Genomic DNA, 14,577 nt, shown 5'->3' on the forward strand with positions numbered 1-14,577 from the left:
TCTGGGAAGGAAAGTGAACGAGTGCACACTTCAGGGAGTAGAGAATGGAAGGGAAACGGATTGTATAGGGAATACAAGTCCACATGCAGCAAGGCAACATTGTTCACACTGTAATTAATCTGGGCTACAGTGTGACAATGTGACTGGGTAAGATGGAGGGTCATAAGCAGAGAGCAAAGTCTGCCTCAGCCATACACAGTGGAGGGGAAAGCAGTGAAATCGCAGGGAGGCTAAGCTGCAGATGCCTTTCATAGGGCGATGATGTCATCCGTCTTCAGGACTTACTGGCAGGCGATTGGTCCACTCTCAGAGCAGAGCCCTGTGATTGGAGGGTTCTAGCGTATAGCTCTGTCAACCATCCTCATGCAGAACCAGAGCATCAATCGCACGCTCAGGGGAGCTCCCCCACCCTTGATATTGGGTCAATACTACTATTACCCTACTTGCTAGAGACACTTGTGTAGATCTGAAAGGATCTGATAGGTGTAAATAATATGGTAGTAGCTCCAATTTTCCCTATGATCGGCTGGGTGAAATTTGCTATGTGGCTTGCACCTATCCAACCCTTCCAGAAACATTATACCGTTTCCTAGTCCGCATGGGATCGCTGACCTTAGTCCACCCACTCTCCCCCCTCTTTACCCAGGTCAGACGATGGCAGCATGCCTCCTCTGCTCCTGTCCATCCCCCAGTCAGTCAGTCGCCACAGATACACGCCCCCCCCCCCCCCATCCCGCCACCCTCAACCCCCTCTCATGGCCGTAACCAAAAGAGGAGGGTGGGGAGGGGGGTTGATATGGTAAGGCTAATGAATTTGATGATTTCTGATGTTGAGATGAGGCTAAGTGGTATTGTTGACAGTATGTGTAGAGTTAGATGTGTTTAGCCTGTGTGTCCATGGTATTAGCTCCATCCTTAAAAACACCCATATGGTCTCACATGAGTGTGTATGTGTTTCAGGCTAACGTGAGCTGCATTCAGGAAAGAAAGGGGCCAGATAACCTGGTGCTCCTCTTTAGAAGTAAAAAAACAACAAAAAAAACACATGGTGCTCCCTTATAGAATTAAGTGGGAGGGACTTAGACAGGAAGCAGGAAGTGTGTGTAGAGGAAGTAAGAGGGCGTGTCTCTGTGACATACCTTCCTGCGCCAGCGAGGCGGTGGAGGACACAGCAGCAGGGTTGGCATGCTGCCGGCCCACTATTGGACAGAAATACTCAGGTTGGGAGGAGCTATTCAAATCTGGGCTGGCCTAACCCAATACAGTGACCAATCTCAAATGACACCCTATTGTCCATATAGTAGCCAAAAGTAGTGCACTATACGAGGAGTAGGATGCCATTTAGGACGCAAAAATCCTATTCCCTTAAAGCCAGGTCTTCACCCGAGCATCTTTCCACTTCAATACAAGATAATTCGAAACGCATCTAGATACAAGGGCACCAATATGTTTTAGTTTGAAACGATCCGATTTGATTAGAGAACAAATCGATGCAGTAACATGTGTTGCATAAACACGTTCATTTTCCATTCTAAATTCAAATCTGCTGCGGATGGAGCTCCTGAGCTGGGCCTCTCTGACCTGGATCTGTCTGTGTGTGTGTGTAAATTCTGTATGTATATGTAGGCGCCTGAGATGAGCCATAAGGGAGACTAGGCATCTACAACCCAACTACAAGATTAAGGGGGGCAACATGGCCTACATTTTGTCCCCCCCCACAATCACCATCACCCTCTAATTAAACTTGTCATTTTTGCAGATTAAGCGTTTGAGCTAGTAATGCATCAATATTAGTTTACAAATGAGCTATTAATATATAGTCAACTTTGGTTTTGACCATTTGGTTTTGACCATTTGGAAGTCTAGTGAGCTGCTTTTCGCCTAATGCTTTTGCCATGCAGCGCGTCGCAAAGTGATTGCGGTCTTCTGCAGTCCTATCTTAAACAGTTTGAAATCGGTGAATCGTTATATTCCTAATCATCTTAAGTAGCAAAAGAGTGAAAGTAGAGCCTTAAAATAGTGCCCTTTGTGACACCAGACAGACATCCACCACTCCTGAGTGAACCGCACACACTCCAGAGCCGACAAGGGGAGAGAGAGGTGCGTTAGAGACAGATATAGAACACACAGAATCTAAAAACACAGTACTGCTGGAATTCTAGAATCTAGAAAACAGTCTGCAATTCTAGAATCAATGACCTCCTTCTAGCACCTCTGTGTACTGACACCTTTATGACATCTGCTCAGAACTTGCAGAGGAGCTCCTTTCACCTCCTCCTCTCCTTCAGAACAGGTGTCCTGAACACACACTTCTTTGAGTACTCACTCACACACACACATACTCGGCCTAAAAACCTACATTAGGTGGTCTCCACCGAGGAGGAGAGGGAAGGAGGGAGTAGAGCTCCATCTGTCCTCCCCCCTTACTCTAACTGGAGCGAGGGAGGAGACACACCCACCTGAGAAGGTTCTGGACACCAGCATGGTGGTGAGGATCGCTCCCTAGGAGAGAAAGACAGAAAGGAGAGATGAGTCATAAAGACAGAGGAGAAAAGGACGATGGTCTAGGGGGGGGGGTAATGAGGAGAAAAGGACGATGGTCTAGGGGGGGGGGTAATGAGGAGAAAAGGACGATGGTCTAGGAGGGGGGGGGTAATGAGGAAAAAAGGACGATGGTCTAGTGGGAGGGGGGGTAATGAGGAGAAAAGGACGATGGTCTAGTGGGAGGGGGGGTAATGAGGAGAAAAGGACGATGGTCTAGGGGGGGGGGTAATGAGGAAAAAAAGGACGATGGTCTGGGGGGGGGTAATGAGGAAAAAAGGACGATGGTCTAGGGGGGGGGTAATGAGGAGAAAAGGACGATGGTCTGGGGGGGGGGGGTAATGAGGAGAAAAGGACGATGGTCTAGGGGGGGGGGGTAATGAGGAGAAAAGGACGATGGTCTAGGGGGGGGGGGGTAATGAGGAGAAAAGGACGATGGTCTAGGGGGGGGTGGTAATGAGGAGAAAAGGACGATGGTCTAGGGGGGGGTGGTAATGAGGAGAAAAGGACGATGGTCTAGGGGGGGTGGTAATGAGGAGAAAAGGACGATGATCTAGGGGGGGTGGTAATGAGGAGAAAAGGACGATGGTCTAGGGGGGGGGGTAATGAGGAGAAAAGGACGATGGTCTAGGGGGGGGGTAATGAGGAGAAAAGGACGATGGTCTAGGGGGGGGGGTAATGAGGAGAAAAGGACGATGGTCTAGGGGGGGGGGTAATGAGGAGAAAAGGACGATGGTCTAGGGGGGGGGGGTAATGAGGAGAAAAGGACGATGGTCTAGGGGGGGGGGGGTAATGAGGAGAAAAGGACGATGGTCTGGGGGGGGGGTAATGAGGAGAAAAGGACGATGGTCTAGGGGGGGGGGGGGTAATGAGGAGAAAAGGACGATGGTCTAGGGGGGGGGGGGTAATGAGGAGAAAAGGACGATGGTCTGGGGGGGGTAATGAGGAGAAAAGGACGATGGTCTGGGGGGGGTAATGAGGAGAAAAGGACGATGATCTAGGGGGGGGTGGTAATGAGGAGAAAAGGACGATGATCTAGGGGGGGGTGGTAATGAGGAGAAAAGGACGATGATCTAGGGGGGGGTGGTAATGAGGAGAAAAGGACGATGGTCTAGGGGAGGGGGTAATGAGGAGAAAAGGACGATGGTCTAGGGGGGGGGGGGTAATGAGGAGAAAAGGACGATGGTCTAGGGGGGGGGGGGTAATGAGGAGAAAAGGACGATGGTCTAGGGGGGGGGGGGTAATGAGGAGAAAAGGACGATGGTCTAGGGGGGGGGGGGGTAATGAGGAGAAAAGGACGATGGTCTAGGGGGGGGGGGGTAATGAGGAGAAAAGGACGATGGTCTAGGGGGGGGGGTAATGAGGAGAAAAGGACGATGGTCTAGGGGGGGGGGGGGTAATGAGGAGAAAAGGACGATGATCTAGGGGGGGTGGTAATGAGGAGAAAAGGACGATGATCTAGGGGGGGTGGTAATGAGGAGAAAAGGACGATGATCTAGGGGGGGTGGTAATGAGGAGAAAAGGACGATGATCTAGGGGGGGGGGGTAATGAGGAGAAAAGGACGATGGTCTAGGGGGGGGGTAATGAGGAGAAAAGGACGATGGTCTAGGGGGGGGGTAATGAGGAGAAAAGGACGATGGTCTAGGGGGGGGGGGTAATGAGGAGAAAAGGACGATGGTCTAGGGGGGGGGGGTAATGAGGAGAAAAGGACGATGGTCTAGGGGGGGGGGGTAATGAGGAGAAAAGGACGATGGTCTAGGGGGGGGGGGTAATGAGGAGAAAAGGACGATGGTCTAGGAGGGGGGGGGGTAATGAGGAGAAAAGGACGATGGTCTAGGGGGGGGGGGTAATGAGGAGAAAAGGACGATGGTCTGGGGGGGGGGGTAATGAGGAGAAAAGGACGATGGTCTGGGGGGTGGGTAATGATGAGAAAAGGACGATGGTCTGGGGGGGGGGGGTAATGAGGAGAAAAGGACGATGGTCTAGGGGGGGGGTAATGAGGAGAAAAGGACGATGGTCTAGGGGGGGGGTAATGAGGAGAAAAGGACGATGGTCTGGGGGGGGGGTAATGAGGAGAAAAGGACGATGATCTAGGGGGGGTGGTAATGAGGAGAAAAGGACGATGGTCTAGGGGGGGGGGGTAATGAGGAGAAAAGGACGATGGTCTAGGGGGGGGGGGGTAATGAGGAGAAAAGGACGATGGTCTAGGGGGGGGGGGGTAATGAGGAGAAAAGGACGATGGTCTAGGGGGGGGGTAATGAGGAGAAAAGGACGATGGTCTAGGGGGGGGGTAATGAGGAGAAAAGGACGATGGTCTAGGGGGGGTAATGAGGAGAAAAGGATGTGGTCTGGGGGGGGTAATGAGGAGAAAAGGACGATGGTCTAGGGGGGGTAATGAGGAGAAAAGGACGATGGTCTAGGGGGGGTAATGAGGAGAAAATGATGTGGCCTGGGGGGGGTAATGAGGAGAAAAGGATGTGGTCTGGGGGGGTAATGAGGAGAAAAGGATGTGGTCTGGGGGGGGTAATGAGGAGAAAAGGATGTGGTCTGGGAGGGTAATGAGGAGAAAAGGATGTGGTCTGGGGGGGTAATGAGGAGAAAAGGATGTGGTCTGGGGGGTAATGAGGAGAAAAGGATGTGGTCTGGGGGGGTAATGAGGACACAAGGATGTGGTCTGGGGGGTAATGAGGAGAAAAGGATGTGGTCTGGGGGGGTAATGAGGACACAAGGATGTGGTCTGGGGGGGTAATGAGGAGAAAAGGATGTGGTCTGGGGGGGTAATGAGGAGAAAAGGATGTGGTCTGGGGGGGTAATGAGGAGAAAAGGATGTGGTCTGGGGGGGTAATGAGGAGAAAAGGATGTGGTCTGGGGGGTAATGAGGAGAAAAGGATGTGGTCTGGGGGGGTAATGAGGACACAAGGATGTGGTCTAGGGGGAGAGGTATATATGGAGCAGGAGGACACGTGTAAATAAAGAAGGAATAGAGAGACGAGAAAAGGAGGTGTAGAGCGGTATAGTGAGCCAGAGGAGAAGGAGAGGTGTAGAGAAGAAGAGGAGGAACGGTGTAAGGAGTGGAGGTAGCGAAGGAAAGCAGGAGGAAGAGACGTGTAGGGGTAAGTAGCAGTAGTGTACCTTGAGCTTCCTCCGAGCGTTGAACTTGCGCAGACATTCCACAGTCTCCTGTCTGTGGATCATAGACGCCACGGTGGAACGTTGCTATAGGAGGTGAGAGAGAAGTATTACACAATTAGGGTTGCAAAACTACCGGTAATTTACCAAAGTTAGCGGAATTTATAATAGTGTACGGCAATTTTGGAAATGTATAGCGGAATATTTATGAAAAATGTATTAACATATAGTATTAGGTTTTTATATCTGTGCCCATATTGTCCATGGTTTTCTAATAGACCATATGGTTCAAGAGAAAATTGTTGATTAGATGCTTTTTCTTTTAGTAATGACATTATTTTCAATTAACTCTTAACTACTGATTTTGACAACTGCCACCAGTTTGAAGCCAAATCATTTACAAAAGACAGACATGGTACAATAAAGGACATTTCATGCCGACACATTTACATCTTTATCATTCCGTTTTATTTTTTAAAAGTATCTTATTTGATTATTTTAAGGCCACAGAGTGCCAGAGACAATTACAGACACCTGTGATAATCTGAAGTACCCAAAAAGGGCACTAGATGTCATGTGATAAAACTCCATAAAATCCTTGAAAGTTAAAACAATATTGGTAGTACAGGTGAACTTTGAAAGTGAACTATAATAAAACCTCCCATTGCAACCCTATACACAAAGCAGTATGTGAGGTGTGTGTGATTTTGTGTTGCCATATACAGGTGTGTGTGTGTGTGTGTGTGTGTGTGTGTGTGTGTGTGTGTACTTACGCAGATCCATGGGTGTTTGAGAGCCTGATCAGCAGTGATTCTCTTGGAAGGATTAATAGTCAACATCTGATTAATCAGGTTCTTAGCCTCTGGAGTCACAGTGTCCCATTCGGGAGAGGGAAACTAGAGCGAGCGAGATAGATATATATGGAGAGGGATGAGAGGCAGGAAGAGGAACAGATATACAGAGACCATCATTTGCATTATGTACGTAACACAATGTACTTCTTCATGTTTCATATCATGTAAACAATGTCTTCCTATAATTCAGGACGCTAACAGACGCATGCCATTTGTGTGTATATGAATGTCTGCCATGTTAAATCTCAGAACCAGTCTTCATTAACTGTGTAACCGGATACTAGAGACAAGGAGAGGATACCCCCTCGCACACACACACACCCCTCTGCAATGCGTCAGAAGGCTGACAGGATCAATAGCTGGGGTGCAGCTCTCAATCGGACACTATTAAAAATTCACCAGCTGTCCAGTCAACCTCTACACTGTGCCCTACACAAACACACACACCGACTCACATCATAGGCCCCAGCCTTGATCTGCTGGTAGAGTTTGTGTTGGTCTTCATCCCAGAATGGAGGATAGCCAACCAACAAGATATACAGAATAACACCTGGAGAGGTTGAGAGAGACCGAGAGAAAGAGACAGAAAGAGAGCGGTTAGATTTTCTGTAAACCCTGGTGTAAGATGTATGATCTCTGCACCATAGCCCAGCTTCAGACGCGTGCGTAACTATGGGGCAAAACAGACAGGGATGGCTTAGACTTAACGTGTAACTTCTATTTAGTCTCCAAATGTTTATTGAAAACATAGTTGCACAACGAGCACTTGTCGCAAATACATCATTACAGTTCTTGGTTAGCGAGCGAATGTTTTGCCATATTAGTATTGACATGAAAATCAGTCAAAACACCTCAAAACAAGACATTGTATCAATAACATGATAAAACTAGCTTTAACGAACCACCTACGATTCCCCACGTGGCAGATTCTTGTCATTGTTGCTAGCTACAGTATCTGTTCAGAATCAAAAAGCAGGCTTCAGGCCCCATCGATGTGCGCGCCTCATTTGTGACGTTGTCAGCCAACACGTCTATTTGTTTTTCACCTACAGTTAGAGGTTAAAGGCTCACCACAGGCCCATATGTCCACAGGCTTGCCATAGGGGTCCTTCCTCAGGACCTCAGGAGACAGGTAGCCAGGGGTACCTGCGAAACCTGCCAGGCAGAAGAAAAAAAAACAGATGTTGAAGATTTAGGTCTGATGAAGGTTACTCAAAATGTACCCACCCCTCCCTTTGCCTTCAGAACAGCCTCAATTCGTCAGGGCATGGACTCTACAAGGTGTCGAAAGCATTCCACAGGGATGCTTGCACATATTGACTCCAATGCTTCCCACAGTTGTGTCAAGTTGGTTGGATGTCCTTTGGGTGGTGGACCATTCTTGATACACACGGGGCATGGACTCTACGTGGAAAAAAACACAGCAGCAGTTCTTGACACAAACCGGTGGGTCTGGCACCTACTACCATACTCCGTTCAAAGGCACTTCAATCTTTTGTCTTGCCCATTCACCCTCATTGGCACACAATCCATGTCTCAATTGTCTCAAGGCTTAAAAATCCTTCTTTAACCTGTCTCCTCTCCTACATTTAATGAATTAGATTTAAAAAGTGAAATCAATAAGGGATCATAGCTTTCATCTGGTCAGTCTATGTCATGGAAAGTGTTCATAATGTTTGGTACACTCAGTGTGTGTTTATGACAAAAAAACTGTCCATAAAGAGTGTGTGCGCGTGGTCTTACCGAACCATGCCTGTTGGTCTCCCTGCACCTCAATGGCCAGGCCAAAGTCTGCCAACTTCACCGCTGCTCCCTTCATCTTACTGGCCAGCAATAGGTTCTCAGGCTGAAGGGGTGGAGATAGAAAGAGATATGGAGAGGGACAGAGATGCATTTGCCTATATGTAAAAACTAAAGTGCTTCGAACTCTTCGGCTTTGCCAACATTTATACATCCATATCCTGTCAAAATATTGAATTCAGTTGGGAGAGAATAAAAGGAGAGTAAAGAGAGAAATGAAGGAAGGAGAGGAGTATTAAGTTTGTGATTATCTTATGTAGCTACCTAAATAATGCCATACATTGTACTAGGTCAGGGGTCTGAAACGTTATGACTGGAAGCGACAAGTGTTGAGGTTGCCACACAAGAGATTTGTCCTTTGCACGTGCAAGTGGCAATATATGATATTCAGCACCACGGATATCAGTCGGATCACATTACCACGAAATCTGGCATTCAGGGTCACAGAGCAGTTGGAGCATCTGACTGGTGAAGTTGCAGGGAGAATTGAATCTTGTGACTGGTGAAGTTGCAGGGAGAATTGAATCTTGTGAACATACATTGATTTTTTTTAAACTACCAACAAAAGGAAATATTGTTCTGCAGTGATTAATTGAAATATTCAGATAACGCTCAGCAAGAAATTGAATAACGAAACACATACAAGTATTATAATGGGAACAGAAGGTTTGATTGTCATCAATGTTTATTATACTGCTTTAACTACACTGAACAAAAATATAAAATGCAACTTGTCCCATGTTTCACATGCTGAAATAAAAGATATCAAAAACATTTCATATGAACTAAGCGCTTTTCAAATTTTGTGGACATATGACATCTTTTTTAGTGAGCATTTATCCTTTGCCAATAATCTGGCTGTCTTTGGCTGGCGTGGTTACGCGTGGTCTGCGGTTGTGAGGCCGGTAGAACGTACTGCCAAATTCTCTAAAACAACGTTGGAGGCAGCTTATGGTAGAGAAATTAACATTCAATTCTCTGGCAACAGCTTTGGTGGACATGAATGCAGTCAGCATGCCAATAGCACACTCCCTAAAAACTTGAGACATCTGTGGCATTGTGTTGTGTGACAAAACTGCTCATTTTAGAGTGGCCTTTTATTGTCCCCAGCACAAGGTGCATCTGTATAATGACCATGCTGTTTAATCAAATTCTTGATATGCCACACCTGGTCAAGTGGATAGATTATCTTGGCAAATGAGAAAAGATCACTAACAGGGATGTAAACAAATTTGTGCACAAACTAGAGAGAAATAGGCTTGTGTTCGTATGGTACATTTCGGGGATATTGGGACCAACACTTTACAAGTTGCGTTAATATTTTATGTTCAGTATATAAATAGCAAGGGAACCGCAAGGGGGATGTTGAAGAGACGCGGCTTGCTGACCCCTTTATTTTACATGAGGCCGGTGACACTTTGCTTCTTGAGAGTCCAATATTTTGAAAACTTCACTGCCGACATGCAAAACATTTTTGGACTGTATCAACAGTGGACTAATGAACAAAATACCAAGATAAGTTTGTTAAATAGAGCCCCAAAACTAACGCAATGGTAATTCTAAGCGCAGGCGGTAGCACTATACGTTCAGGGGTGTGTAAGAAATATTTGTGCTATTTTCACAACCACAATTATAATCGGCACACTTGTCAGTGGTGTAAAGTACTTTAGGGTATTTTTACTGAGGCATTTTTTTGGGGGGGGGGTATCTGTACTTTACCATTTATTTTTTTTACACATTTTACTTCACTACATTCCTAAAGAAAATAAAGTACTTTTTACTCCATATATTTTCCTTGACACCCAAAGTACTTGTTACATTTGGAATGCTTAGCACGACAGAAAAATAGTCCAATTCACACACTTATCAAGAGAACATCCCTGGTCATCTCTACTGCATCTGATCTGGCGGACTCCCTAAACAAAATGCATTTGTCAGTGTTGGAGTGTGCCCCTGCTTATCCGGAAATGTTTTAAACAATAAAATGGTGCGGTATGCTTTGCTTGATAAAGGAATTTGAAGTGATTTATACTTTTGAGATATATGAGAGAGATTCTCTCCCTCCAAATACTTTTACTCAAGCATCACAATTGGGTACTTTTTCCACCATTGGCACTTGCTAGCATTAGCGTGAAAGGGCTGGGTTTTCATGAACAAACAAGTCGTAGCTTAGCCCTCACTGGCCAATCAGAACGTGCTCCATGGCGAAATATGTGTTTGCTTCAAATTGTATATTTACGGTATTTTATGTATTGCCTTAGAATCAACTCCAATGTTAGTCTGTAAGTTTGTCAAATGGCTTATAGAAACGAAATAACAAAATGTAGACCTATCTCTGCTAAATACTTTAACTTGAACATTTGCAGTCCACATAACGACTAGGCTACCTGCCGCCCCAAATTTGATTCAAATGACTCGTTCTCAGCCATGATGCAATTTACAGTAGGCCCCTATATCAGTGTGAATGCAATTGAAGCCATGCATTTACTTTGGGCCAGTAACCGAAATGTTGCTGGATCGAATCCCCGAGCTGACAAGGTAAAAATCTGTCATTCTGCCCACTGTTAACCCACTGTTGCCCTGTAGTCCATCATTGTAAATAAGAATTTGTTCTTCACTGACTTGCCTAGTTAAATAAAGGTTAAATGTAAAAACAATTCTTAACACAACAACTTGTTTTAAAATAGGCTGTGTGTCACACTTACAGGCACCATTACTATATGCCCACGAGGATACATTTTAAAAACAGACTATGAAGGGTTTTACGCACATCCACATTTTTTACAGTAGCTGGACAAATATCCAATATAAAAGAGAAAGGGAGAATGGAACCATTTTACAGATCAGATCACATTCACACATCTCCAGAAATGGCATTGCAAGCGTGCCACGGACGTTGTCGCCATGAAGGTGAATCATTCTAAGTTTGATTGTAATAAAATGAAACGAAAAACAAGCAATCCGTTAAAAAAATACATAAAAATAAAAAGAACAAACATGTAAAAAGACACATTGCTGTTAAACCAGCCTTTGCTATAGTAGGCCTAGGGCAGGTCTTGGGTGTTTAACATATGAAAACAAGCAATTTTTTTTAAAGGTTACAGATAACTTCTAAATACAAGGTTCACCGGTATTCAGGTTCTCATCTCTCGTTTCATGGTGGACATGGACACGTAGTCTACATCATGCACATCATCAAAATGCAACCTGGATGACTAAAATAATGTGGGCCTGCCTACAATACATAGATAAAAAAGGGAATGTCAGCTCACCATTGTACTCCTCTCAAACTTGATATTTTAATAAAGCTTTGGTGGTGAAGATCTATTTCCAAGCGGTCTCAGGAGTCAAACTGTTCATCGACAGTCTTGACTACTTCGCGATTGCATTCGGCAGACAAATAAAGATGCCTTCATTAAGAGGGGAGGCTATGCTTGGTTTTTTAATTCAATAAAACAATGGGAAAACATGTGTTTTTATGTTTCTAAATACGAAGTATACATGCACCAAAAGCACTTTAGGCTACTCTTGTTTCATGCACATATGGGCAGTGTGCGTCACGGCTGGATAGGCTGCTTTTCCGTTGTCAAAATCCATGCTATAACCAACTGCGTTAAGACTAACCAAAAACGGGTTTTAGTGATAAGTATTGCTATCAGTGCTGCCTGAAATTATCACTTGAGATCATGTTTTTAAAGACAAATACTTCCACCCCGCCCAGCTGAGCTGAAGCGGACTGATGTAATTGCCGAACCTGGCGTTAGGGCTGGAAAACGCCAGTGCGCCTGATTTTACATGATGAAATTGTAAACTAACGTGCGTTTTGACACCAGCAACAAAAAAAATAGCCCTTTGAGTGGATTTTTCCTTTAAGCCGTTTTGGAATTGTCCACATTTGACAGTGTGTGGGTCTCCTACAATTATCTCTGCAGCCATATATTGACATATGGTGGTAGCCATGGAAACCACTTGAGAGTCATTTAGACAGCACTGCAGACTGCATGCGCGCGCGCGCGCGTGTGTGTGTGTGTGTGTGTGTGTGTGTGTGTGTGTGTGTGTGTGTGTGTGTGTGTGTGTGTGGTGTGTGTGTGTAAAGGACTGCAGTAAAAGCCCACTCAGGAAAAAAGGCCAACGAAGCAGACAGCACACAATAGGTAATACAGCTAACCTCAGTAGAGCGATTCAAGCTATGTCATATATATATATATATACACACACTGAACAAAAAATATAAAAAGGCAACATGCAACAATTTAATTGATTTTACTGAGTTAAAGTTCATATGAGGAAATCAATCAAGTGAAATAAATAAATTAGGCCCAAATCTTTGGATTTCACAACTGGGCATACAGAGACCTTTAAAAAATTAAAAAGAAAGAAAGAAAATGTGCTTCACAATATGCCTCAGGATCTCATGGTATTTCTGTGCATTGTGTTGGTTGTCCATAGCTTATGCCTGCCCATACCATAACCCCACCATGGGGCACTCTGATCACAACTTTGACATCAGCAAAATGCTCGCCTACATGTGGACTGCGGTTGTGAGGCCGGTTGTTTACATCTTTGTTAGTGAGCATTTATCCTTTGCCAAGAAGCTGATTAACCAGATGTGGAAGTCTTGGGCTGGCGTGGTTACGTGTGGTCTGCAGTTGAACGTACTGCCAAATGGCAGAAAGGGGGGAGGGGGAGAAAAAAGCAATCTAATAAAAACTCAAAATTGGAGTACAGCACAAGGTTGCACTCACTCTCCCAGCACAGTGAATTCACAATGCAGATGGTTTCTATCACTCTTCACGCAGAGGGAGAACATTATAATTTATGCTGCTGCGCTTGCTTTTCACGAGTGGCGCTTGCTGTCATCCAATCACAAGTCATTAACCCAGCACTAGGCTACAGTCAGAGCTAGTGCCTCGGTGTGGCAAGTTATTAGGCGATATCTAGGCTAATAAATGGAAGATGGAATTATAAATGGCAGAACTAAAAGTTAAATGAGAAGGACAAGCTACAACACTAAGAGCCAACAGGTAGGCTGCTACTTAATCATCTGAATGAAGTTGTTGATATTAACAGTAGGTCGGAAGCTGACGTTAAGCTAGCTTCTCTCGGTTTGATGCAGTCAAGACAGGCACTATGTAACAAGATGAGATAAATAACTAGCAATAAGTTAGTCTACCAGTGCGAGTGGACTTGGTTGCTGTCTCTCCCCCTCCCTGCTCCCCTTGTTCCTACCCCGCTCCCTGCATGACTTGCTTCTCTCCCTGCATTACAGCTCCAGTTAATAAAGTAGCAAAAATAAATAAATAACATTACAGCATTAGGTATTTTTTACATTTTATTTTCCCTTTATGATGACGGGGACCTGTTAGTGGGAGTTTTGTGATAACGGCACTGTGAATGTAATTTTGTTAAGGATTTTCTTCCTAATGTTACCAAAACCCAATTTAATTTTAAATGTGCATATCCCTAGTGCAGAAGAGAGAGTGAAAAAAAGAGGCAGTGAGAAAAGATGAGGGCTAGAGAGGTAAACAGAGAGCGAGTGGGCCTTTGTGAGAGGGAGGGGAGCGAGTAAAAAGAGAGAGCGCGAGAGGGATAAAGAGGGAGATGAGAGCAGTGCGTTGCCATGGCCACATGTGTGTGGTAGTTATAGCAACACACACGCAAACCACAGAAACACACACACACACACCTTGAGGTCCCTGTGGACGATGTCATGCTGGTGGATATGTTGGACACTCTCCAAGATCTGGTTGATACACTGACTGGAGAGGAAAGGGAGAGAAGGGGGTTGAGCGTGAGAAAAGGAGAAATCAGTCATCCTTTCATCACTAAACACATGCCTGGTTTGTACAGAAAGCTCAACAGGTCTGACAAAGGAAGAAACAAAGTAGTGAGACAGATGTATTACAATAGTGGCTTTTAACCTTTTTTCCCCCCGTTACTGTACCCATATCACATTTTGCTATGCCTGGAGTACCCCCTCATAAGCATTTGACCAACTTGGCCTATGTTCTTTTGAGACTTCCCAAGTACCCCAAATGGATAAGCCAGCTAGCAAAAATACAGTTAAGACAGTCTGCTGGTTGTGAGGCTCAGAGGTGAAAGGTCAAATCAGTCTTGGGAAGGGGGTGTTGCTGACCCCATGTGGCTTGTAGAGTGTGTGTGTGTCTAAAGCCCTGGTCAGCACTAATTAAATTATTTCATGGACACTTCCCTTAATGCAACAAAGAGCATCACCTAACAGCAAGATTGAGG

The 14,577-nt window shown here is 45.2% G+C and overlaps 1 protein-coding gene across 10 annotated transcripts in view; it reads right to left on the reverse strand.

Annotated features, from left to right (window-relative positions):
• LOC139580857 (calcium/calmodulin-dependent protein kinase type II subunit gamma-like) overlaps window positions 1–14,577 on the reverse strand; it is a 37,343-nt gene that overhangs the window by 9,557 nt on the left and 13,209 nt on the right. For 5 of the 10 annotated variants that reach the window (XM_071409928.1, XM_071409926.1, XM_071409924.1 and 2 more), the window contains exons 6-13: window positions 14,012–14,084; window positions 8,269–8,371; window positions 7,597–7,680; window positions 6,981–7,075; window positions 6,445–6,567; window positions 5,675–5,758; window positions 2,460–2,502; window positions 1,140–1,199 (exon numbers count right to left, since the gene is read on the reverse strand). In XM_071409928.1, the coding sequence (XP_071266029.1) occupies window positions 1,140–1,199; window positions 2,460–2,502; window positions 5,675–5,758; window positions 6,445–6,567; window positions 6,981–7,075; window positions 7,597–7,680; window positions 8,269–8,371; window positions 14,012–14,084 (665 nt within the window). The remainder of the gene's footprint in view (window positions 1–1,139; window positions 1,200–2,459; window positions 2,503–5,674; window positions 5,759–6,444; window positions 6,568–6,980; window positions 7,076–7,596; window positions 7,681–8,268; window positions 8,372–14,011; window positions 14,085–14,577) is intronic. The other 5 variants (XM_071409927.1, XM_071409925.1, XM_071409933.1 and 2 more) reach the window with 1 other exon arrangement.

This window comes from Salvelinus alpinus, chromosome 7 (assembly GCF_045679555.1).
Source record: "Salvelinus alpinus chromosome 7, SLU_Salpinus.1, whole genome shotgun sequence".
NCBI classification, from domain to species: domain Eukaryota; kingdom Metazoa; phylum Chordata; class Actinopteri; order Salmoniformes; family Salmonidae; genus Salvelinus; species Salvelinus alpinus.